This window comes from Mixophyes fleayi, chromosome 5, assembly GCF_038048845.1.
Source record: "Mixophyes fleayi isolate aMixFle1 chromosome 5, aMixFle1.hap1, whole genome shotgun sequence".
Taxonomy (NCBI): domain Eukaryota; kingdom Metazoa; phylum Chordata; class Amphibia; order Anura; family Limnodynastidae; genus Mixophyes; species Mixophyes fleayi.
This window is the reverse complement of record NC_134406.1, coordinates 234761692-234786381: the sequence shown is the minus strand read 5'-3', so window position 1 is coordinate 234786381 and position 24690 is coordinate 234761692. Positions and strand designations below refer to the sequence as shown.

General features: G+C 41.0%; 1 protein-coding gene across 7 annotated transcripts in view; it reads right to left on the bottom strand.

Moving 5' to 3' along the window:
• LY96 (lymphocyte antigen 96) overlaps positions 1–23898 on the bottom strand; it is a 36019-nt gene extending 12121 nt beyond the window's left edge. The window contains exons 1-6 of one of the 7 annotated variants that reach the window (XR_012692902.1): positions 23507–23898; positions 22537–22623; positions 19832–19960; positions 14704–14759; positions 14245–14573; positions 10961–11924 (exon numbers count right to left, since the gene is read on the bottom strand). Coding sequence is in view for 6 of the 7 variants with exons in the window: in XM_075213666.1 (XP_075069767.1) it covers positions 14424–14573; positions 14704–14759; positions 19832–19960; positions 22537–22623; positions 23507–23615 (531 nt within the window). In the remaining variant the exon portion in view is untranslated. The other 6 variants (XM_075213670.1, XM_075213666.1, XM_075213668.1 and 3 more) reach the window with 6 other exon arrangements.
• Positions 23899–24690: the final 792 nt, after the last annotated feature.

Below are 24690 nucleotides of genomic sequence, written 5' to 3'. Positions count from 1 at the left end.
GTAATAGTTGGCAGAGGTGATACAAATATTAACCAAGGTGGATGAACGCTTATTAAATGATATCTGAGTTTTCTATTACATTTCTTATTTTTGGTGGACTGTGAAGATGAATGTGTAGCTAACTAATAAAAATTTCCAATCTAATTAACAAAAATTCCAGGTTGTGAGATTCTTAATTATGAAAGAAGGGATGGTAGCTGAATACAATTTCATGTTACTGTATATCCCAATTGTAAAGCGCTACTGAATCTGCTGGTGCTTATATAAATAAATGTTGATGATGATGAAATGGAAGCTATTGAACTCCTCTTTACATGTTAACCACCCAAGAAATGTTTGGAGGAGACAGGAGATATATATATTTGCTTTACTAGTTCAACCCAAGCAGGGGCGGACCTAGACTTTATTTTTAGGGGGGAGACTTGGCATAGTCACGCCCCTTTTAACTCTGATTGGCTGGTCCCGGTTAGCCCCGTCTGTGGTCCAGATTGGCCCCACCCCCTTTGATCAGTGTCTTGACAATTTAAAAGGTATGCAAGGGGGGGGGGGGCAATTAAAGCCGATCCACCCCCCTTCCCGGATCCACTACTGAACCCAAGTATTGTGCTGGAGTGGAGAAGTCATGTAAATAGAGTTTCTATTTTGCAAAACAGAGATGGTTTGGTGCCCAACACCTGTGTCCATACTTAACACACATTGCTGTAAGACTGCATGGGGATCCCCTGGTCACTTATGCCCACAACAAAGAACTATCAAAGGCAGAGTAGAATGTCCGTGTCCCATTGGAGCTTACAGTCTAAATAGCCTATTATTATTATTATATGCTGGAGGTAACCCTCATTATGCATTGCTGCAATGCTTGTCAAGTTTACATACTGTGATATAGTACAGTGGCTTGTACTGAGCAGCATTGCTATGCAAGAACTAGAGATGCTGGGTCTTAGGGGGTAAAAGAACCACTTCCATGACATGCTGTCAGGGGCTCTCTCTAGTGCAGTAGGATGCCAAGGAAGTGGATTAACCAGAATGTGGTCAGTGTGTCATCCTATCCCCATTGATAAGCTGGTGTAGAGGGAATTAACAATCATACTCGGATATGGTGTAAAAGTCTCTCCTTCTCAACCTCTGTGATTTGGGGATGGCTGAGGTATAGAAGCATTAATAGATACACGCCCACATGCTAACATTTTTCATTTTACAAAGGACAACATAATAATTATTCACTATATAAAGCAAGTTTACTTGGGATAAATGTCACAGAAAGATTCCCATATACATTCCTCCTGAAAACACAAGGCTCCATGTTTATCACTGGGTGATCACTTTCATCTGAAAGAGAAAGGAACAGCAAAAAAATAAATAACATATATATTTTATACAATGATTACAGCACTGTCTGTTTCAGTAGCTCAATAAAACTCATTTAACATTTGAAACGTTTAAACGTTTTTTAAAAGGCCATATAAACGGTTTTCCTTAATAAGAAAATAATCTCTTTCTAGCCATTTAAGATGTTAGAGGCCGTGGGCTAGTACATGTTCTCTCTACTGTGTAAAGAGCCATAAGAAGAGGGGGATAGAATGCTTCAACAAACATTATAATAAACTAAATAAAAAGTGGCTTTATAGAAGGGTTGTGGTGCCAGAGGAATACCTAGAAGTTACTGGATTCAACAGCAAAATTATAAAAGAGCCCCCAGTCCTATTCTGCTTTATCATTACTTTCACCATGGGGACTAAGGTTAGACACTGTACCCCCCACCCCCTCTGACTGTCTCTTCCAAAATGCCTTACCATGACATTTCCTGCACCTTGACTCACAGATAGAACAAGAATTATTTCCCTGCTCCCCTCTGGCCCATACAGTCCTACTGGGTCAGACGTCTATAAAATATTCTGTCTTTGATTTTATAGCTGACAACCCAACCCAGTGACTCTCCCAACACCTTGTTTCCAGATTAATGATTGGGAATAGTTAAACTTATAGTTAAACTAAGCAGCTATCTAATGAACACCCACGCTAGTTACTGTCACAGCACATAACAGTAATTAAATTATTATTATTATTATTATAGCACACATTGTACCTCCCCTCATCATATTTGTGGATAAGGAAAGAAGAATACCAGTGTAGGTGACCTCTCCCAAACTGCTGGGGTTCCCGGAGGGGGGGAGGTAGAGATATATCCTGTAACATATTATTTTTAGATGGAGTTATTCTTTACATATAAATGATGCAGGAAGCTGGAGCAAAGTATTTTACACATTCCTCTTATATAGCACATAGAAAGTATTGTTACTTACCACACAGTGTATAAAATACATTTAGCTTCGGTGTGTCACAGAGTGTGTGCTTTATAGCTGTCTCCACAGTCATGAATCCAAGCAGCAACAGAAGGACAATACTACCCGTATCAGAAAGTATCCTATTAAGGACCATCTGCTTCATTCTGTTAAAGAATGTAAAGACTAGGAATATATATATATATATATATATATATATATATATATATATATATATATAAGAAAAATCCTAAACCTCCAAAGTACGTATAAAAGCTATAGGACATAAATGATTGGTCCTACATCTAGTCTCAACTCTAGGTTTGCTGATCTGCAGTTCTGCTTTGAGCCTCTTAAATGTTCCCGTCTTCCAGTCCTCTTCCATAATGACAATCTAGCTGTGTTGTCAAAAGTGTTACTGAGAAAAAGCCGGGGGAGCGTCTATTGAAAAAGGAGAAGCAGAAACTGCTTACAGTGTTGCCTGTTCTGAAAGTCAATGTAAGCATAACAATTATTTGTTCCACAAGTTCACAGAGACCTACCTCTGTCACAGTCTGCGGTTCTAGAGCACTAGTGCTCTATGTACTTTAGTAAACATAGCCCAATTATCTTGTGAGATCTTAGCATAGTCTAATATGGTTCTACCCTCCTGAATTGGAGCAAGCAGATAGCAATGAACATTTTAGTTGTTGTTAGCAATCTTTCTATTTTTAGCCTCTCCATATCCCTCTGGACCAAACATATTGATCTTATGATGACATAAAAAATCAATTATTAGACATAAACATATTTGAATGCTGTATATGGGGAACTGCATCGCTCTGCAGATCTTGAAATATCTGAATAGCTTGTTAGTCAGAAATGAAATACTTCCAGGGGGTAAATGTATTAACATGCGGGTTCTTCAACACCCGCGAGTTCAACGTCTTCGGCGATTAAATTTAAAGCGTCGCTGCCTTGTAAAGGGAAGTTTCCCTTCAACACCCGCATGTTAATACGTTTACCCCCAGGTGTTTTTTTTTTTGTTTATATCATTTAAAATTTAAGCTTATTTGGACGCTTTCTATGATTTTGCAGTGAGACAGTATGGCCTCTGATTTAGAAAAATTACTAGGTGAACCAGAGAGTACATCGTAGTCATCTATTAGTTTATATACAGCCCAGTCACTCCTGCTGTAGGCTGTGTCACCCAAGGAAAGTAAGGCAAGAAAAAGGAGTAAATGTTCTAATGGACAAACCATATTACAATCGAAGGGGTGCAAATGAATTTATTATTTTGCACATAAGATAAATACTGGCTGTTTTTTCATCTAGCACTCAAATACTTGATAGCTTTTTTTTTTTTACACTGAAATGTAAAGTTGAACTATAACATGCCCTACACCAACTATAAATCAATGCCTACATTTAAAATATACCTCCCCCTCCAATGCAACATGGTTTTGCCCAGATTCAAAGTTACTCATTTTTTATGCTTTACTCTCCTTAGTGACTCAGGCCCATAGAGTACAAGTCTGGTACCACACGGCATCTCCAACTATAGGGCGGGACAATGAGCACCATACTACATTAAGACTCTCTTCTGGGAAAGGATTTGTAGACTAAAGCGCAGAGACATTTCACCACAGTTATCCACTCTGACCTACTAGTTCTCTCACCAGGTACCATATCATCTTTTATTAATAGCTCAGTGGATGCCACTTATTGACTCCAAGCAACAGATTGAATAGGTGTTTTTACATCTATCACTGCCCTGCTGATGACGTGCTATTATCAACATCAATGTCTTTATGATACTCCCATGAGTGTTCGATACTGCTTACCAGCAGCTAACACATCTATTTATCATACACACTCTAATGTGGACAGTTCTGCCTACAACCTGTAGCCTCACTCTTGCACTTAGGGAAACTCAAGCGCGCCAAGACAAAATGTATTAAACCACACAATACGTTTGAAAAGTAATTTTACTTGACATAAATAAAAAACACCCTTTTACACACACCAACAACCAAGTTCTTCATCTGTAATCCTTGCTTGTCCATAAAAGAAAATTATATCCCTCAATCTAGTATTTTAAACCTGAAAAAAGCCAAGTCCATAAAATTATATCCCTTAATCTGGCAGCTTTAACCTAAAAGAAAAGCCATGAAAAAAGACAAAGAAAACCCACATCCTCAGGTCCTGCAGCTTGAAAAAAAAACCCAGTAATACAGAGGGGTCCTTGCTTGAAAAAAATAAGTTGCAAAGCAGCATACTAGCGCTTGACTGCAAGAGCTCCCGCCGTGCAATGAGAAATTGACAGATGCTAGATCTATTTATAACATGGGAATTTCCCATGTCCTCAGTGGCGCGGTCACAGGAAAACTCCATGTTATAAACAGACCTAGCGTCTGTCATTTTCTCTTTATGCAGTGGTAGATCTTCTGGTGAAGAGCTAAGTTTGCAAGTCGCTGCAACTAATTTTTTAAAATTATTTTGCCAAGCAAGGATACCTCTGTATTACTGGGGGGCTTTTTTTGGGGGGTCGGGGGGTCATGGCTTTTCTTTTATGGTCAAGCTTTCAGTATGGGGCTAGGTACCTCTAGAGAGGGGTCTGCTTATTTTTAGCAGACCCCATCTCCCTATTATAGGTGCCCCCTCATTATGTGAGGGGTACCCCAGGCTGCGGGCTTCCAGCTACAGTGCTAGCAACCCCAGCTGGCAAAGTCTAGTGCTGGTATTTGTAAAATGGGCTGGGGGGACACGCTTTTTGTCCCCCTGAATTTGCTAGTACTAGCCCAGGCTGGCAGCACTAAGGTTAATCTGTTTGTGTGGGTGGGGTGGGGCACACTGTGTATTTGTTTTCTATGTTTTATTAGTAAATGATTTTACTGTATACAGCGGTGCAATTGCCATTTGAATATTGACATTGTCACACTGATGACTGTACCAACTGCCAACAGTCACAATGTGCCATTCTAACCAAGTTGACATACTGACCTGTCGACAGTCTGACCGTCAACGGGTTTACAGTTGACAGAGGGCACCCAACCCCATCGAGTGGACATACAAGATATTGTATCTGTTATTCTTGGTACCACGGTAGATTCTCTCTTTTGGCACTGGCTCTTCTGTGCTTACACTGCCCCCAGGTGGCCATCTCTGTTACTCCAGCACACTGTTACACTGTTTTCAGTGACCTAACTTCATCTGGAAGTAACAGCACAGCATTTTCTCAAATGTAGCTCTCAACCACTAACATGATTTTCTTTCTCAGGGGGCAGTGTTCGACAACTTCCCTATGTAGGTTCCTAACTAGATAACTGGATACTTTTGCCAGCTACATGTTTTCTCCATGGACAAGGATAAGAAGGCCTCACACAAGAGGAAATCTATATGAGGTAGAGAGGCCACTCCACAAAGTGATCTGTGACAATTCCTGAAGAAACCTCCTACCAACAAGTCACCCTCATCCTCAGGCAACTCGCCTCCTCAATCCCTATTGAAGGAAGACTCTCTCTTAGCCTATGCTGAGATTGTCTCTCATCTGGGTGATAAGATAGGAAATGGTGAGATTCTCCAGCACATCAAGTCCTTATCAACAAAACAGGATATCTCGGCCTTAGAGCAAAATCTGCAAGAAACATTGTCATCAGCCGTTTCCAACATCCATGCTGACTTATATACTTTAGAAGACAGGATTACAACCCTGGAAGAAGACAGAGATGCTTCAGCTGATAGTGTTACTAACCTTCAAGAATCCTTCATGCGCCAAGCCACAGGTTTAAAAGAACTGCAGACTAGAGTGAATGATCTGGACAGGGTAGGTACAACAATCTCCATATACAAGCGATCCCTGGAAGACACCCTCCCCTCAAGGTATTGTAGATGTCATCACTTTAATCTTTAATGATGTGCTGGAACAGCATCCCAACGCCCAACATTTTTTTGACAGGGTGCATAGAGCTCTCCGCCTCAGATGCCCTTAATCCGAACAACCCAGAGACACTGAGCCTGATTCATTAAGGAAAGTAAGGCAAAAAAAATTAGTAAGTTTTCTCCTGGACAAAACCATGTTACAATGCAAGGGGTGCAAATTAATCTTTTTATTGTGCACATAAGGTAAATACTGTCTGTTTTTTCATGTAGCACACAAATACTTGATAGCGTACTTGTACACTGAAATGTAAAGTTGATCTAGGACATGCTCTACCCCAACTATAAATCTGCCATCACATTTTAAATTTACCTCCCCCTTCAACAAAGTTACTCATTTTGTTTGCTTTACTTTCTTTAATGAATCAGGGGCATTATCTGTAGGCTCCATTATCATTCCCAAAGTAAAGAGATTTTCTGGAAAGTGAGGAATTTAGATGGAATTTACTTCAGTGGCAATACAATTCAGGTGTTCTAGGATCTCTACTTGAACACCCTGCAACAACAGATGAACCTAAAGCCTCTCACAGAAGAGTTACAGAGGAACAATGTCAAATATCATTGGGGCTTCCAGCTTAGCTTACAAGCAACATGCAATGGCAAGCAAGCCCTTCTAAAAGATCCTTCTGATCTTGATCAGTTCTGCTCTACTTTAGGTCTTCTGAACTGAATTTCTCTCTGCAGGACTGATAAGATTGATCCACTTGTCTGTTACCTCCTTTTCTCCCACAACAGGAGAAGTGGCAGAAAGTATGCAATGCAAACAAGAGCCCCAAGACCATGGCTTGCGGGAATCCAAAAGACAACATCTGCACCTGTGTTACTTTAGGATTTTCTGTGAAACTCTGAGGTGTCTCAAAGTCCCCTGGCAGGGGCACGGTATGAGCGGAAGTTTAAAGTTTTGTGTGCTACATGAAAAAACAGTCAGTATTTTACTTATGTGCAAAACAAAATACTAATTTGCACCCCTTGCATTGTAACATGGTTTTGTCCAGGAGACTGAAATAAGAAGTTTCTCAAGTTAAGATCCTTAATGAATTAGGCCCTAGTTACTTATGACGTATTCTGTATCTTTGTATTTTTTTTTTCTCAACTGAAGTTGCTCTAAACATTATATTCGTAGTACTTTACTATTTTCATTACCCACAGTTTCTTGTATATATTGCTCTCTCTTCATCACAATTTATGATACTCTCCAGTTATCTAGTTGTTTTCTACTCCATAAGTTATTTTAGCACCATGTAAGTATTGAAACTTGTCGCCACTCTACCCCTCTTGGCAAAATAGCCTAAGTTTTCTCTACCTAGCCATGGGAAGGGCTTTTCTCCCCATAGTGTTTAGGTCATTTGTTTGCATCTCTTCCACTGTTACTGTTTTTCCCCTTTATTTCCCCCATTTTACTCTCCTCTTCTTTGGTTCTCAGGGTATGCCTACTGTTCTATTTGTAACTAAATTTGTTGTAACAAAGGATAGATGCCTAGATGCCCTGCCCAATACGGTAGACTTTCTTAAGTGCTGCTCGATCAATGCTAAAGGTCTTAATACCCCTGAAAACAGATCTCAGGCTTTACATGCCTTCTCTACAGATAAGTCAGATGTGGTCTTTATCCATAAGACACACTTTAGGCAAGGTTCTGTCCCTTTACTACTCAGTAAACACTATCTACACATTTTCTATAGTAATAACCTGAACAGGAAGAATAAGGGAGTAGCTGATTGTTCTCTAGGCACCTGCCAATTGCTGATGTACAATTTATCATTACCAGTTCTCTTTTATTCATCTTTATGCTCCTAACCAGAATTAGGCAGTTTTCTGAGCCCCTGGAGATGCTGGAACCCGGAGGGGAAGGAATTGTGGTCTTGGGTGTTGACCTAAACTGGGCAATGGAACCTTTGGTCGACACTTCTGGTGGCATCCAAAGACATCCCCAATTAGTTCATCTAAAAGATAAGGTGCATCTGTCAAAACTTCCAACTGGCTGACTAATGGCACCTCCTGCACCCAACCGACCGGAACTATACCTTATTTTCCTCTCCCCACTCCACCTTCTCTAGGATAGACTATATATTTGTTAGTCACAGACGCTTACACTTGGTAAGGAAAGCGAGTATAAGTCACATAATTTGGTCGAACCATGTTCCAGTCTATCCCTCACTGTCCCTTAGCAAAAGCCCTTTTAAGCAGTGGACAAGGATACTGAATGAATTACTGCTAAAAGACCCATACTGCAGATCTCAACTGGAGTCTGCAATTGACGAGTACATTGCACATAACGATCAATGAAAACCCAATTGTATGGTGCGTACCAATTAGGTTCCTTTCTTTAAAAAGCAAAAAGAAACCCTTAAAGAAGACCTACTGCTAAAGATCAAAAAACTAGAAACTTGCCATAAACTCCCTGGTCGGGGTCACTCTTAAGGAACTGACAGAAGCATGCTCTGGCCCTTAATAATCTCTTATGTGATAGGACAAAGCTATCCTTGAAAAAGGGCAAACATAAATACTACCAGTGGGGGAATAAACTGTCTAGAGCACTGCGTGCCAAAGAGCAGCTGCCCTCATTTATACCACATGATAGTGAAAGCCTTCCATTCCTATAACACAAAGCTTTATAATATCCCTGGGTCCTCCTCACTGGATGACATCAGACTCAAAAAGAGGAAATAGTGGATTATCTTCGGAAATGTAACTTTCCCAAACTTTCAGATGAAGCTTGGGAAACCTTAGATGCATTATTCACACTATCTTAATTGGAAGCAGCGATCTCATCCTCCCTTTCTGATAAAAGCCTGGGCTAAGATCACTTCTCCATAGTGTATTATAAATCCTTTGGGTCAAAATTAACCCCCCTACTTCTTAGGATCTTCAACAAGATATTAGCTGGGGTGGGCTTCTCATAGCAGTCATTCAAAGCACATATCACAGTCATTCCAAAGGAGGGGAAGGACTCATCTAGGTGCTCCAACTAGAGAACAATCTCACTGTTAAATTTTGACTTGAAATTGTTTGCAAAAATGATTGCCAACCATCTCAAGCTGTTCTTACCATCACTAATCCATAGTGATCAGGTTGGTTTTGTTCCAGGCTGTGATGCTTGAGACAACACCATGAAGATCATAGACTTTATATACTCCACCTGTAAATTGGCCACTCCCACCTTACTTTTATCAACGGACGCTGAGAAGGCGTTCAACAGGGTTGATTGGTTGTTTCTTTCAGGTTTGCTGGAGCATTTGGGACTGGGTCCTACCTGCATACAAAGCATTCTTTCTTTACAGTAATCCCACAGCTAGGATTAAACTCAACGGCTCCCTCTCAGATCCCTTTCATATTAGAAATTGGACCAGACAGGACTGCCCTCTATCCTCCTTGGTTTTTGTCCTCTGTATGGAGGCCCTGGCCAACTCGATAAGAAATAACCCTGATATCTTGAGTCTCCAGGTGGGGGGCGACCACAAATTGGCTCTTTTCGCAGATGACCTGTACCAAACCTGTAATTTCCCTTTCTAATCTTGTTAGAAAATGTAACAATTCCAAAAATGTAGCTGCCTAATTACTCCAAATCAGTGGTTCTGAACCTTTCCATTTCACCCACCACACCGACAGGCATTCATATGCCTTCCTTACAGCTGGCACCCCTCATATCAAACACATGGTGGTACTAATCACTTGGATTAGTTCAAGGCGAACTTTGTTCCTCTACTCTCCAACTGTGCTCGGAGCACCAAAAGTGGCATTCCCGTGGTTTCTCCTGACTGGGGAGGATAAATATCATCAAGATAAACACTCTACCTAAAATCTTTTACCTCCTCCAGACGCTTCCTATCAGCACCTACCTAAACCCTTTAAAGGTCTGCAATCACTTATCTGTGACTTTGTTTGGGTCGGGAAACCTTCCAGCATATCACAAGATGTCCTAACCAGAATGCGGTGCTGGGGTGGGCTTCAACTTCCTCTCTTTTCTAAATACCACCAGGTGATAATGCTCAACAGAATACTGGAATGGAAAAGTTTCCCAAAGATTAACGGATCCAGAGTTTATTTGTGCTGTTATGCAGTTTCATAGACAGAGATATTTGTTTAGATCATTTATGTTTCTTATATCTAGAGACTGAACTGATGAAGTGTCCTCTTATGAGCTTCAGATACGGTCATTGGGAAAGTTTCTGAGAGTTCATTAACCTGGAAATATTCCATTAAAAGGTTTTGAATGTGCAGCTTAATTGTAGGATTAGGTAGAAGTGATTTGTTGTTCTCCACATGTAGAAAACGTATTGGGGAGCTATATCTGAGAGATCTGCAGTTATCAGTGCATAGCCCAACCACACTATGGCGTGTTTTTGAGGCATGCACAAGTTTAGGGTTAAGTCATTGCTAATGGGGTATTATATCTATCATGGAGTATTATGGAGTATCATTATGGACATTCAAGTAAAAGCTTTACTTTCTAGTGGTAGCTCCTTGACTCTCCAAGTGTCATAAAGAAGGTGGGGTTTAAAGAGACTCGCTAAAGCTTGTGACTATGCTAAAGTCCCCAGCCATAATTACTTTTCCATTCTGCACTTTAGAAAGTATGGTATTAATTTTGTTGATGAATTGTTTTTCACTTTGGCTAGGGGCGTGCAGATTCACTAGTGTACACATACGATTATTTCATTTGCCATATTCCAGAGCCATGCTTGGTTTCTAGCAGAGCTGCTCTGGGTCCCCATCTATAGTCTTAGGATCTACAAGGCACTAAAAGCAAACAATAATGACATTATTAACACTGAATATTTTAATTACAAATAGAGTACATGAATGGACAAATGTGGAAGTGAGGAGTGGGTAGAAGTTAGGAGGTTGGGCGAGACCAGGGTTTGTGACTATGTTGGGTCTATTGTGCTGACCATTGGAAAGGTGGAGTGCAAAAGGCACTAATGAGCCAATCAAGGGTGAATTATCCATAGGGGGGCGTGGTTTGGGAGCACAAATATGAATGTGTTAGCTATGTGAAGAGAGAATTTTCTCTGTCTCTTCGGACCCAAACTAATTTAAAACTGGATGAATAAAAAACAGTAGGAGATAAAGGAGTTAACGTCCTATTTTAATAAGTGAAGGTCAACATAAACTAGGAAACCTTAGTGGGTTTAGTATTTACATCGCTGTGAATGTACACATTTTCAGTTAGATAACCTATCAGGTCATACTTTACAGACTACTCGTAACCTTGGAAACTTTAAAAGGTATAGGGATAACTAAATGTCAGATTGCATTAAACTGACTAAGCTCCAACTGGGATTCAAAGGCTTAAACTTTAAGCAAATAAACAATTAAAAATTGTAATGAACAAAGCAAACTCTTTTTCAAGAGAGTCCATGAGATAGCCATCCTTTAAACATAGGAGGAAAGTTATGTCATTGAGAAAGTATAATCTTGATGATGTTCATGTTTGGGGTCGCTGGTTTTCTAGACGTTGGAAAAGAATGATCTTGATGTTGCTCATGCTTCAGGACGCAGATTTATCAGAAGCAAGTTTGACAATTCAAGTCACTGTTGACCATTATCTTGTGGTTTTGAAGGGGGATCTGGAGGAGGTGTTTCAGCACCTAAAGAGGAAGATTCCAGATATCTGTTTTATGTGAAGATTAATTGTAATGTTTAATATTCATGGTGAATTCCATACAAAAGAGCAACTCTTCCTTCTGACCCGCAAATAAGTGTAACTTTATAATATATATGCCCTGGAAAACATAAAAGGATAGAAAACAATTTATAATAAAGAAAATTAGCATGCTCGGCTGAGATATAAAAACAGTGGGGCTGATGCAGTTACTCGCAAAATTGTAATAAATGACTTGAAAAATAAACAAAGAGTACGTAAAAATAGCATATACAGAGACGTACATATCTTGAGATGCTTACAGAACATATGTGTCTGGTTTACAACAAGTCATCATCAGTAGACAAAGTGGTTACAATCCCTGTAAAGGATTTAGGAACATTCCTTCTACCTATATTTCTCTTATTACTATTCTTCTGACTGTGATATCTTAGCATTATTTTATACTGCGATCTTTATATGAGCAGGAACTAACGGCAACTATATTAAGAATATCTAAATTGGACCATCCTATATTCATTTGTGAGCTTTAAATGTAAGCGAGCCATTATATGGATTAGAAATAAGGGATAATACATATAGCATTTTTAACTCACTGTTTATGTCACAAAGCACTTTATATTTCACTGTTTTTAATATCCACTAGACTGTTTTAGTTAATTCAATAAAGGTTGAGTTTCATTAACAGAAGGAGGATATATAACATGTTTCATTGAGCAACATAAGAAGACTGTTGTGCATTAAACTTATATCAGTATCTTTTTTCTCTCTCTTTTTTCCTGACAAGTCATCATCATCATCAGAAAGTATTTGCCCCTGCCCTTTAGCAACTACAGGCGCATTTGCGTGCAGGTCTGCATCTGCGGAAATATGCTTTACTGTACTCGTACAGTACCTATGATAGAGCGCTCCTTCCCTCTCCAGGCGCAGACAGGCCCTTTTCTGGGCATGTGCAGAACAATTATACCCAAGAGATGCTACGTAACTGGAGTACATCCCGCTCTGTATAAGCCCCAATTAGTTCATTGTACATTTTCTTGTTGATCATTCACTGACGGAATGTAGGAAATCGCCATGCATGACAAAGGTAAGTTCAGATGGATCACAACTTTAGGATCTGAAGCATTTCCTAACATGCAGCGACTGTAACAGTCTAGCTGCACGAATCCTCTCCATTGGAAGGATGATGTGATTTGCTGAGTTTAGGCCGTTCATTTTGCGTTTGTTAATGAATCAGGCCCTTTATGTACAAGTAGAATAATTGCTCTTTTACTGGTTCACAGCAGTGTGCTGGGAGATTTTTCTTTGTGTTTGTTCCTTTCTGGGTAACCCTGTCACGATCTGCCTGCAGCTTGCTGCTTTGTATTAGCAACTCCTGCCTCCAGGACTATTAGACTTTATTATTTGTGTTTCTTTTTATGTGTTGCAGCAAGCAGTACCTCTATTCACCAGAGGTGCTGCTATTGTGCCTGCTTCTAGTCCCTTAGGCATTAACCCTGCTGCATTAATTATCCCTGGCACCTGGGTGTTCCCTATGTATACCTGTCTCTCCCAGCATTCATTGCTGGTTATTGATGTTACACTCTGTGGTCACATCCTGCTACTCATTGTTGTTACTTCCTCCTTCTGTGCTCCTGGGTTTATGCTGCTTGGGATCTCTACATACATTCTGCTTACATGTGTCATCTGTGAACCTGGTATTTACCTCTGCATTTCCCTGCACTTGCTGCCTGGAATCTCTCCATACCTCCCATTTACCTGCAACTGCTGTATACCTGGTAATTACTGCAAAGCTCATTATTACATCTTCTGTTCATACTCTTCAGCAAATAAACATTGAATGTTTTTCATCCTATTCATGGCTCCTTAGCTGTATTCCTGCATTGATTTGTGACAAACCCCACCCTTTCAAGCACTCGCCTATTAATTGATTGGGCAACTCCCATATGTGTATTGTTGTTTGACAGGCATGTCTGGAATCGGTAGCTGACAGAGTTCTGGTTCTCTATTGCTGCTCGTCTCCAGTAAGGGAAATACATAGTAGTTATCCTTTAAACTGAGATACTCCCATTATATTGTCACGAGCCGCGGTGGTACGCCACATCCTGGCGTGATCTAGCAGCCGGGCGCGTGCTCTATTTCTATGCTCTGGTTTTATTCTTTGGGATTATCCTTGTTGCATAGATGCAGGAGGGTGTAGTGACATCCTCCAACTCCAGGGGGAGCTCTCATATTATTTAAACTGGTTCATTTATATTTTTATACATGCTTCCTGGTTATGTTATTACCTATGCTAGTTCCCAGCTAGTAATTAATTAGCAGCCTCCTGAGGTTCATTGTCAGCCCTGTCCTCCTCCTTTCTGATTTGTCCATCATAGTATTTAAGGCAGTGAGGACTGGGCCTCACTGCTGGTTATAGTTCCTGCTCTGTGCATACTTACCTGCTCCCTGCTCAGTTCCCCTTCTCTGCCTTTGGATTGATCTTGCTGTGTATGACCTTGGACCGTGTACTGGACTCTGCTGTATTGCCTGTGACCTCGATCTCTGCCTGTTTCCTGGATTTGTTGTTTGCCGCCAGCCCTGACCTTTTGCCTGGACTTCACCACCGCTTTATGCTATTTCACAATATTCCTGGGTTCTCCCCAGTCAGTACACATCTCACGACCCTCTGTCTGTCTGCAGCCAAGTCTGTTCCCACCACTAGGGGCTCCAGTGAACACCAGACTTTCGGAGAAGATTCCGGGTTTTGTTGTACTGGCTGGAGGGGTTTCTGACATATATGTAGTTATTTGCAATGTGTTACATAGACTGATTTATTCTTGCATTTAAGTGGTCCGTCTGTTAAATATAAGCCACAATGCTAAAATACACTTAAAACAAAAAACACAAAACCACTGTACCTCCACAAATGGCAGTTTACCAAGCTTTCTTTCATAGATATTCAGAAGCTGTGATTCTATAGAGAAATACATTTATAGTTAGTGAAAATATTACACAAAAGGTAAAATTCAGGGCTCATCACTGTACATATTTTATTAATAATATTTACTGTCATGGCAGATATATACATATCTTATAATAATGAAGCATCTTTTATTTATTCTTTATATATACACTATACAGTATATGTACCTTAAGCTACAAGCACTTCACTTACCAGTTGCGACATGGCAAGATGCCATACGATGCACCGGTTCTGTCGGTGTCAATGGAGTACACATGTTCCATAAAGCAAAACTAACTAATTGCCCAAAGGGATATAATGAACCATGACAGAGGAGATCTGTCATGTCAGAATGATGGTGACCACAAAAATGCAGGACTGCCGTGATAAATAATTACTTTGGGTTCTTTTCAAATGCAGCATTGTGTTTCACAATCAGAGCAGCCGGGCAGCACACTGTCACTGCCGAGCGGACCTGCACATATTGTGCAGCCGCCGGCAGCAAGCCCCTGCTAGGGGGGGCGATCGCCTCGATATCGCCCCCTCCCCTGGATCCGCCACTGGTCATATATTGATTTTTTACAGCTGTTATATCAGGGATTTGATCCAATATCACAGCCTGCATGCTGGCAGAAAGGACCGTGGTCCCCGTGGTGCCTGCGTCATTTGTACTGGGCCCCATGGTTTCTGATGGCGGCCGTGATTGTAAAACTCCAATGAAATTAGAATCACAAGCTTCTTGCTGCATTTTAATTATTATGTGCTATTGCTTATTAGGTATCTGCAAAATTTCACAATATGATGGCTGCAGTCTCAGAATATAATTTAATGTTTATGCATTGACAGCTACAAAGATCCTCTAACTTTGTTGGATGTGATTTTAGGTATCTATTTTTATTTTAAGGTTGTATGGACAAGTACTCAGTACCATATTTGTATACTGAGTATACATTAATACTGGTGTCCCGTATCATTAATTTGATATTCAGTATATATATATATATATATAATGCAGTTACAAAACCAAAACAAACACATTTTAGAACCAAAACCAAAACATGGGGGTCAGCACACATCTCTAAAACATAGTATTACCATGCTATAAGTCACAAGTTAGAACACATTTTGAATATGGGGTAAAGTTTGGCACCTCCTTGTAAGAAAGATATAGGGAGACCTTGAGATGGATCAGAGGCAGCATCCTCATATAATACAAATAATTATAATTATAAAGAGAGGGTAAAAAAACTAGTTTTGATTACTTTAGAAAAAGAAGCCTTAGATGTGGCCTAGTTGTTATTCATAAATACATTAGAGAACAATACAATGATTTGTCTAACTTTTTGTCCCAAGGACCATACAAAACACAAGGGTTCACTGATTGCAAATGAGCAAAAGACGGTTTAATCAACAGACGTTCAAAATCATATGCGTTTGTTACAAGAAACGGTATCTTTCAATATAATTGACAGAATATACACTGATCAACCACAACATTAAAACAATCTACCTAATATTGTGTAGGTCCCCTTCATGCCACCAAAACAGCACTAACCTTTCAAAGCATGGACTCCACAAGACCTATCAAAGTTTCCTGTGGTATCTGGCACCAAGACATTAGCAGCAGATCAGTTAAGTCCTGTATATTGCAAGGTGGGGCCCAACATGACTCAGACTTGTTTTTCTAGCACATTTTACAGATGCTCGATCGGATTAAGATCTGGGGAATTTGGAGGTCAGGTCAACATTGGTCAGTACTCCTTTATAAGGATCCCCTCACCTTTCAGGGCTGGTTCTTACTGTCAGATTTGCACACAAAGGATGAGTGAGATCCTGCTGTCTCAGCTGGTATTTGATAGACTCACCCAGAGGTGCGAGTCTAACAGGGCGGAAGGTATTCACCAGGGATCCCCGGAAGGAGATTTGGGCTTAGCGGCTTCCACCCTGCAGGTCGCAGCCCTCAAGGTAAGTTCTTGGAGTCAGGATGACTATTACAACCAAAGTTAGGTAGTTCTCTGCCGGATAATTACTCTGGAAGTGCAGAGGCCAGAATTATCATCAGTGATATTTACATCACATGTTTGAGGTGGGGCTTATGACACAATATATTTAATACCTATCACAATAAGCCCCATCTGTTACGAGCCGCGGCGGTACGCCGCATCCTGGCGTGAGGTAGCAGCCGAGCACATGCTTTAGTTTCTATGCACTGTTATCCTTGTGGCATAAAGTAGGAGGGTGTAGGGACATCCTCCAACTCCAGGGGGAGCTCTCGCATGATTCTATTTGTAATTTATACATGTTCCTGGTTTTTTGATATGACCAGGGCCTGATCAACCACTAGGCTGACCAGGCTGCAGCCTGGGGCGCTGGGTCCCGGGGGGTGCTGCCCTGTGGGTATTTTTTTTAAAAAAATAAAAAATAAAAAAAAAATGTAAAAATTTTTTTTTGTTCTTCATTCATTTTTTTTTTCGGGGTGGGGGAGGGGGGGGTCGCCGCGGGGGGGGGGGGGGGGGGGGTCGCCACGGGGGGTGGAGGGCTCGACAATCAAAAGCAATGGTGGTCAGTGGTTAGCAACACACAGCCAATCGCCAGGCTGCCTGTTGCTGTGCAGCAGACAGGAAGCAGGACGTCTTCACTTCCTATCTGCTGATCTGAGGAGAGGAGCGACGCTGGCACAACTACAGGTAATTGAAGGGGGGAACTGCCCTGCATATCTATAGGGAGGGGGGGGGAACTGCCCTGCATATCTATAGGGAGGGGGGGAGAACTGCCCTGCATATCTATAGCGAGGGGGGGAACTGCCCTGCATATCTATAGGGAGGGGGGGAACTGCCCTGTATATCTATAGGGAGGGGGGGAACTGCCCTGCATATCTATAGGGAGGGGGGGGAACTGCCCTGCATATCTATAGGGAGGGGTAACTGCCCTGAATATCTATAGGAAGGGGGGGAACTACCCTGCATATCTATAGGGAGGGGGGGAACTACACTGCATATCTATAGAGAGGGGGGGGAACTACCCTGCATATCTATAGGGAGGGGGGGAACTGCTCTGCATATCTATAGGGGGGAACTGCCCTGCATATGTATAGGGAGGGGGGAACTGCCCTGCATATCTATAGGGAGGGGGGGGAACTGCCCTGCATATCTATAGGGAGGGGGGGAACTGCCCTGCATATCTATAAGGAGGGGGGGAACTGCCCTGCATATCTATAGGGAGTGGGGGAACTGCCCTGCATATCTATAAGGAGGGGGGGAACTGCCCTGCATATCTATAGGGAGGGGGAGAACTGCCCTGCATATCTATAGGGAGGGGGAGAACTGCCCTGCATATCTATAGGGAGGGGTAACTGCCCTGCATATCTATAGGAAGGGGGGGAACTACCCTGCATATCTATAGGGAGGGGGGGAACTACCCTGCATATCTATAGGGAGGGGGGGAACTACACTGCATATCTATAGAGAGGGGGGGGAACTACCCTGCATATCTATAGGGAGGGGGGGGACTACCCTGCATATCTATAGGGAGGGAGAGGGGGGACTGTCATGCATATGTATAGGGAGGGAGAGGGGGACTGTCATACAAATCTATAGGGTGGGAGGGGGGGGCTGCCATGAAAATCTATAGGGAGGGAGAGAGGTTGATATGTATGAAGGAGGGCAGAGGAGGGGGGCTGATATATGTGACTGGGGGAGTTTTGATGTGACGGGGGGGATAGCTAGCTAGCAAAGTGGAGGTAAGGAAAATAGCTGCAAGGGGGATGGATGCAGGGTGGGAGGTAAAGAAAATGGCTGCAGCACGGGTTAAGGAAAATGGCTGTGGGGGGGTTGTGGTTAAGGAAAATGGCTGCAGGGGGTATTTAAAATATACAGCAGCTTTGGGGGGCAGAATCTCATGATTGTGTGGTGGTCACATGGGTGGTCTCAGCAATCACTAGAATACTAAATATTAGTGAGATGGGGCTGGTAGAGGTTTGTATTTGATTGACAACAAATATTCAGATATTGCTTATATATGCCTGTCCAATGGGGTACTTTTAGCTGGCCATAATGGAGTGTTTTGTTTTAACTAAAGGGCCTAATCATTCAGGGTTTGCATTATAATACATTTTTGCATTTTCAAAACAGGACGCCAACTTTCCAGAAGCCAGCGAGAGGATAACAAAGTTGCAAGAGAGAAGAGCAAGAACAGGTAAGAGACAATGGCACAATCTGTCTAAATTTGAATGCTGGAGAATACACCTGAACATTCATATTCAGGAGTGTTCCTATACACCTATATATTCGGAGGAGGGGGGGGGGGGCGCTGCGGCCGTATTAGCCTAGGGCGGCCAGAACCCTTAATCAGGCCCTGGATATGACCTATGCTAGTTTCCAGCTAGTAATTAATTAGCAGCCTCCTGAGGCTGATTGTCAGCCCTGTCCTCCTCCTTTCTGATTTATCCTTCACAGTATTTAAGGCAGTGAGGAATGGGCCTCACTGCCGGTTATAGTTCCTGCTCTGTGCATACTTACCTGCTCCCTGCTCTGTTCCCCTTCTCTGGCTTTGGATTGATCTTGCTGTGTATGACCTTGGACCATGTACTGGACTCTGCTGTATTGCCTGTGACCTTGATCTCTGCCTGTTACCTGGATTCGTTGTTTGCCGCCAGCCCTGACCTTTTGCCTGGACTACACCACCGCTGCCCGCTGGACCTTGGCCCTTTTGAACTTTGCTATTCTTCCACCTGGCCCTCGTCTGCGCTGTGGTAGGGTTATAAACTTGTACTACTTTGAGCTTAAGACCTGGGGGCATCTGAGTACCTGTGAGCACGTTCAGCTCTACGGGAAAGGCGGCTGCTATAGGCGAAGACCTCTGTGACCTGTTCTACAAGTTTATGACACTTGCCGTCAGCCATAACAACATCCCTGCAACAATAAATCTCTCCTTGGTAAAAGACCACTAAAAAGCATTGTACTACAAGAAAACACATACATACAAGCCATCACTGTTACACATAATACTCCATGTACTGTAATTTTGTTAGGTCAGCACAGTAACTCAGGCAAGGGCTCACTGTGCCATCTCCAAGCATGCCTTACCTCCTTTTAAGCTTCCACAAAAATCAAATTCATCATCAGCTCCAGAACAGAAATCATATCTATCGTCTGTGACTTTCATAGATTTGTGCCAGATTTCCACCATAGCATATAAACGGTCCAGGTCCATTCCTATGACAAGACTGTATTATTTATTTATACATGGAAGGATAGCAAGGAGGAAACCACTGCTATCTAAGAAGAACATTGCTGCCCAATTTTAAGTTTGCGAAAGACCACCTGGATGAACCAGGGGCCTGATTCATTAAGGATCTCAAATGAAGAGGATACTCATTTCAGTCTCCTGGACAAAACCATGTTACAATGGAAGGGGTGCAAATAAGTGTTCTGTTTTACACATAAGTTAAATACTGCCTGTTTTTTCATGTAACACACAAATATTTGATAGTTTATTTGTACACTGAAATTTAAAGTTGATATTTGTGTGTTACATGAAAAAACAGTCAGTATTTAACTTATGTGTAAAACAGAACACTTATTTGCACCCCTTCCATTGTAACATGGTTTTGTCCAGGAGACTGAAATGAGTATCCTCTTCATTTGAGATCCTTAATGAATCAGGCCCCAGAAGACTAATGAAAGAATGTTCTGTGGACGGATGAGTTTAAAATAAAGCTTTTTAGATAAAATGAGAAACATTATGTTTGGAGAAAACCAAACACTGAATTCCAACACTTCCAACTTCCCAACACAGTGGTGGCAGTGTCACGTTTAGGGTCTGTTTTGTTGCTATGGGCACGAAGGATTGCTATGAATTCTACAGGAGAATGTCGGTTTAGTTACATGAAGAAGTCTGTTACTTCTCGCCAAATCGTTTCCATTTAGCTTCTTATATAGGGTCCGAATGTTAAGTTTTGACCTGCAATTCCCTGATGTGTTGCGTCATTTTTACTCAGGGATGTAGCTATCATACCCTTTTTTTATAATACATCTTTACTATTTGTGACAATCACTGTACTTCTATCTTATGTGGTGTAATTTTGTTTGCATTATTCTTTGCTGACAGTTTGGCAATACAAAGGTCTGACTCCATCTTTATTCTCCTTTATTTTTGTTTATGCATATAGAACTACCATAATATATAGTGCTTTCCAGAGAATAATGAATAATTTACATCAGTCCATGCCCCATTGAAGTTTACAGTTTAAACTCCCTAAAGTCCACGCACGTCCATTTTTGTCAGAACCTACAAGTACGTTTCACTCAGACTATAGCTGTGTTTTGGCATGTTATTGATTTTAGAGTAGCTACTCTGTTACCTGTTATTGACATTATATTATATCTTGGCTTATGCATTTTATTGACTCACTGGTAATTTGGGTATTGTTACACTCTTAAACAATCCTGCCTCCCCCCTCTAAGTTTTCCTTCAGACTTGGGCTCACATAGGTATGTTACTCTGATATATGGCTTTTATAATTAGGAAGCTCTCTGTGATGAAGGGACAAATTTAACAACAGCAGAATTACAAGCAAAACAATGCAAATATAATGATTTGTCCGGTATCTTAAAGAGTAAAGAGAATAAATATATCTTCTTGTTTTCTGTTATCTTACAAAAATTCACCAGGTTAAAAAAACAACCTTGTAGACTATTTATTTTGAGTATAAATCATTTAACCGGTAATCTTGCACAACTCCTAGACACCATGGCTTACAAATGTTACTTGACTTGAATTACATATTTAAAGACAAAATAGAATACACTCAGCAGTATAGATAGGGCAGATAGATGGACCCTGGGGACTTTGGATGTTTTTGGATTACCCTTCCCCTTACTAATTGACAACACTTTAGGCTCCTATTCTTCCACAGCTGCAAATAGATGTTCTTGTTACACCTAACAAGAACATCTATTTGCAGATGTTCATAACCGTGAACAACATAACCGTGTTTTCGTACCTGAATCATTTTTTAGACATTACCATCAACACAGAGCTCCACAGCCAAAATCCCCACCACTTTCTAATTGTATAATATTACTAAAAGCACTTCATTATTAAACAGTACTCATGGATAATGTTTATGGTGGCAGGCACGTATGCCACAACACACATGCTTCTCCATACCCAGAAGAAGCATATATAGATATAAAACATGAACCTAAATATTTAGTTAGAAAACTGCCAATGTAAACTCTAGAGGTAGCATGACATCCCAGCAAGCTGTGGGCCTAATTCACCTTTCCACAAATCCGGTCTTGCTTATGTTCAGTTAATTAAGAAACGTAGGTGCTATGAATACTTGCAGATACTGTCAATTGTAAAATAGTTGCATAAATATCTAAAAATATATCAATGTAAATAAAAAAGGAAGAGAGAGAAAGGGATACTTGTTGCACGTCATACAGAATTATGTTGAAATTAAATTATCTGTTGGTTTACAATGCTTGTCAAGTTTACATACTGTGATATAGTATAGTGGCATGTACTGAGCAGTGGAATGCCAAGGAAGCAAATTATCCAGAATGTGGTCACTGTTTCATCCTATCTCCACTAATGAGAGGGGCGTAGGGAGGATAACAATCATCCTTGGGCCTGATATAAAAGTCTCTTCTTCTCAGCCTCTGTGATCTGTGGATGGCTGAGGTATGCAAACATTAATAGATATAACCGTACGTGCAGACATTTTTTTATTTTAAAAAGGACAACATAATCATTATTCACTACATAAAAAGAAAATGTTTACTTGGGATATATGTCACTGAAAAATTCAGGTGAACATTCTTGCCGAAAACACAAGGCTCAATGGATATCACTGGGTGATCACTTTCATCTGAAAGAGAAATGAATAGAAAAAGTTTAAATATTCTTTCAAAGGTCATATTAAAGGTTTTCCTTTGTAAGAAAATAATCTATTTGTAGCCATTTGAGATGTTAGGAGGCATGGGCTAGTTCTTCCTACTGTGTAAACAGACATAAGAAGAGGGGATAGAATACTTAAACCAACATAATGATAAACTAAATAAAAAGGGACTTTGCAGAAAAGTTGTAGTGCCAGAAGAAAGCCAAGAATATACCTGATCCAATAGAAATATTATAAAGCAGCCCATAGTCCCATCCTGCTTTATCCTTAAATGCACATCCATAGCTAGATTAAGACAACATGGAGCCTAAAGCAAGATACTGATCCCATATTCCCTTTAAATTGTCTCTGCCAAAATGCCATCCCATTGCATTTCCTGCACCTTGACCCACAGATGGAACAAGAATTAATTCCTTGTCCCACGGTCATACATATATAAAATATTTGGTATTTAATTTTGCTCCTAGCAGACATCCCCCCAAATAGCAGTGGCTCTTCCAACAATTTGTTTCCAGATTAATGATGATTGGGAACAATTTAAACTGTAGCTATCCAGGGAGCATCCGCATTGGTTAGTCACATACAATAATAACAACAACAATAACAACAACAACAACACACACTTTGTACTCCTCCTCAGAATCATTATGGATTAAGGATAGAAGAATACCAGTGGGGGTGACCTCTTACAAACTGCTGAGGTTCCTGAAATGGAATTCCCACAATTCTGCTAGTTTGGGGTGGGGTGGGTTAGAGGTACAGTATATCAGATATAGAAATGATGCAGGAAGTTGGAGTAGAGTATTTTAAACATTCCTCTTATACATCACATAGAAAGTGTATTGTTACTTACCACACAGTGTATAAACTACATGAAGCTTTGGTGTGTCACAGAGTGTATGCTCTGTAATCGTCTCCACAGTCATGAATCCAAGCAGAAACAGAAGGACAACGCTAACCATGTCAGAAATCACAACAACTTATTATAAGTACATCTGCTGAATTCTATAAAAAGGAAGAGGAACATGTGACCGGAGTTCCAGTTCCTCTTTCATCAAATTTCTTTTTGTTGTTTGAGACAGATTTTTAAGTCAGATCAGCTCTAGCTCTGCTGGTCTGCAGTTCTAATTTGACCCTTTTGGGTAAAGATAACATTTTCCCCTAGTCCACTTCCATAATGACAGCCTTGCTGTGTTGTCTGAAGAGTGAGTGAGAAAAGGCAGGGGGGTGTCTATTGCAAAAAGAGAAGCAAAAATTGCTTATAGCCTTGCCTGCTCTGAAAGCTAATGTAAGAATAACTATCATCTGTCCCACAAGTTCACAGGGAACAACCTACCTCTTAACATTCCTGACCAGTAAATCAAGACAAATTATGTCATACTCCAATCCAGCCATGCCCATTTTACATAAGATCACACACATTTTCCAATAGACCTTTTGACTATTGAAATAAGAACTGTTGGAAGTAATTTATCTTTGTTTCCTGCCAGTGACAACATAAACTGTGTTACTTGATTACATTCTATCCAGCAGACATCCAACGTAACCGGAAAGAAATGTCCTCTTTCTGCAATGAAAGCCCAGGCTTGACATATTCTTGACTTCCATAACCGAACTCACAGCCCAACATCAAAGATATCCTAAACGGAAGACATATCTAAAACTCCTTGCACTTAAGGGCCAATTGCAACACATACTTTCCTCAAAAGCAGCTACTTCCCTCCACTGCTCCGTCAGATGTTCTACGAAAGGGGGCACAAGACTGACACTCTCTTAGGTTTTATTCCTAACCGCCAAGCAGCAGATAACACCTAGAAAGCTATAGATCTCCTTTACGCAGCCAATAAAAACAAGCTCCCTGCTCTGGTGGTGGCCTTGCATGCTGAAAAGGCCTTCGATCTTGTTTCTTGGCCCTTTTTGCGTCAAGTCCTCAACACTGCTGGAATCAAAGGCCCTTTCCTTAATGGTATTGCTTCACTCTATTTCAACCATATAGCCGCTGCCCTTGCAAATGGCTGCTCCTCTCCCCCGTTCTTG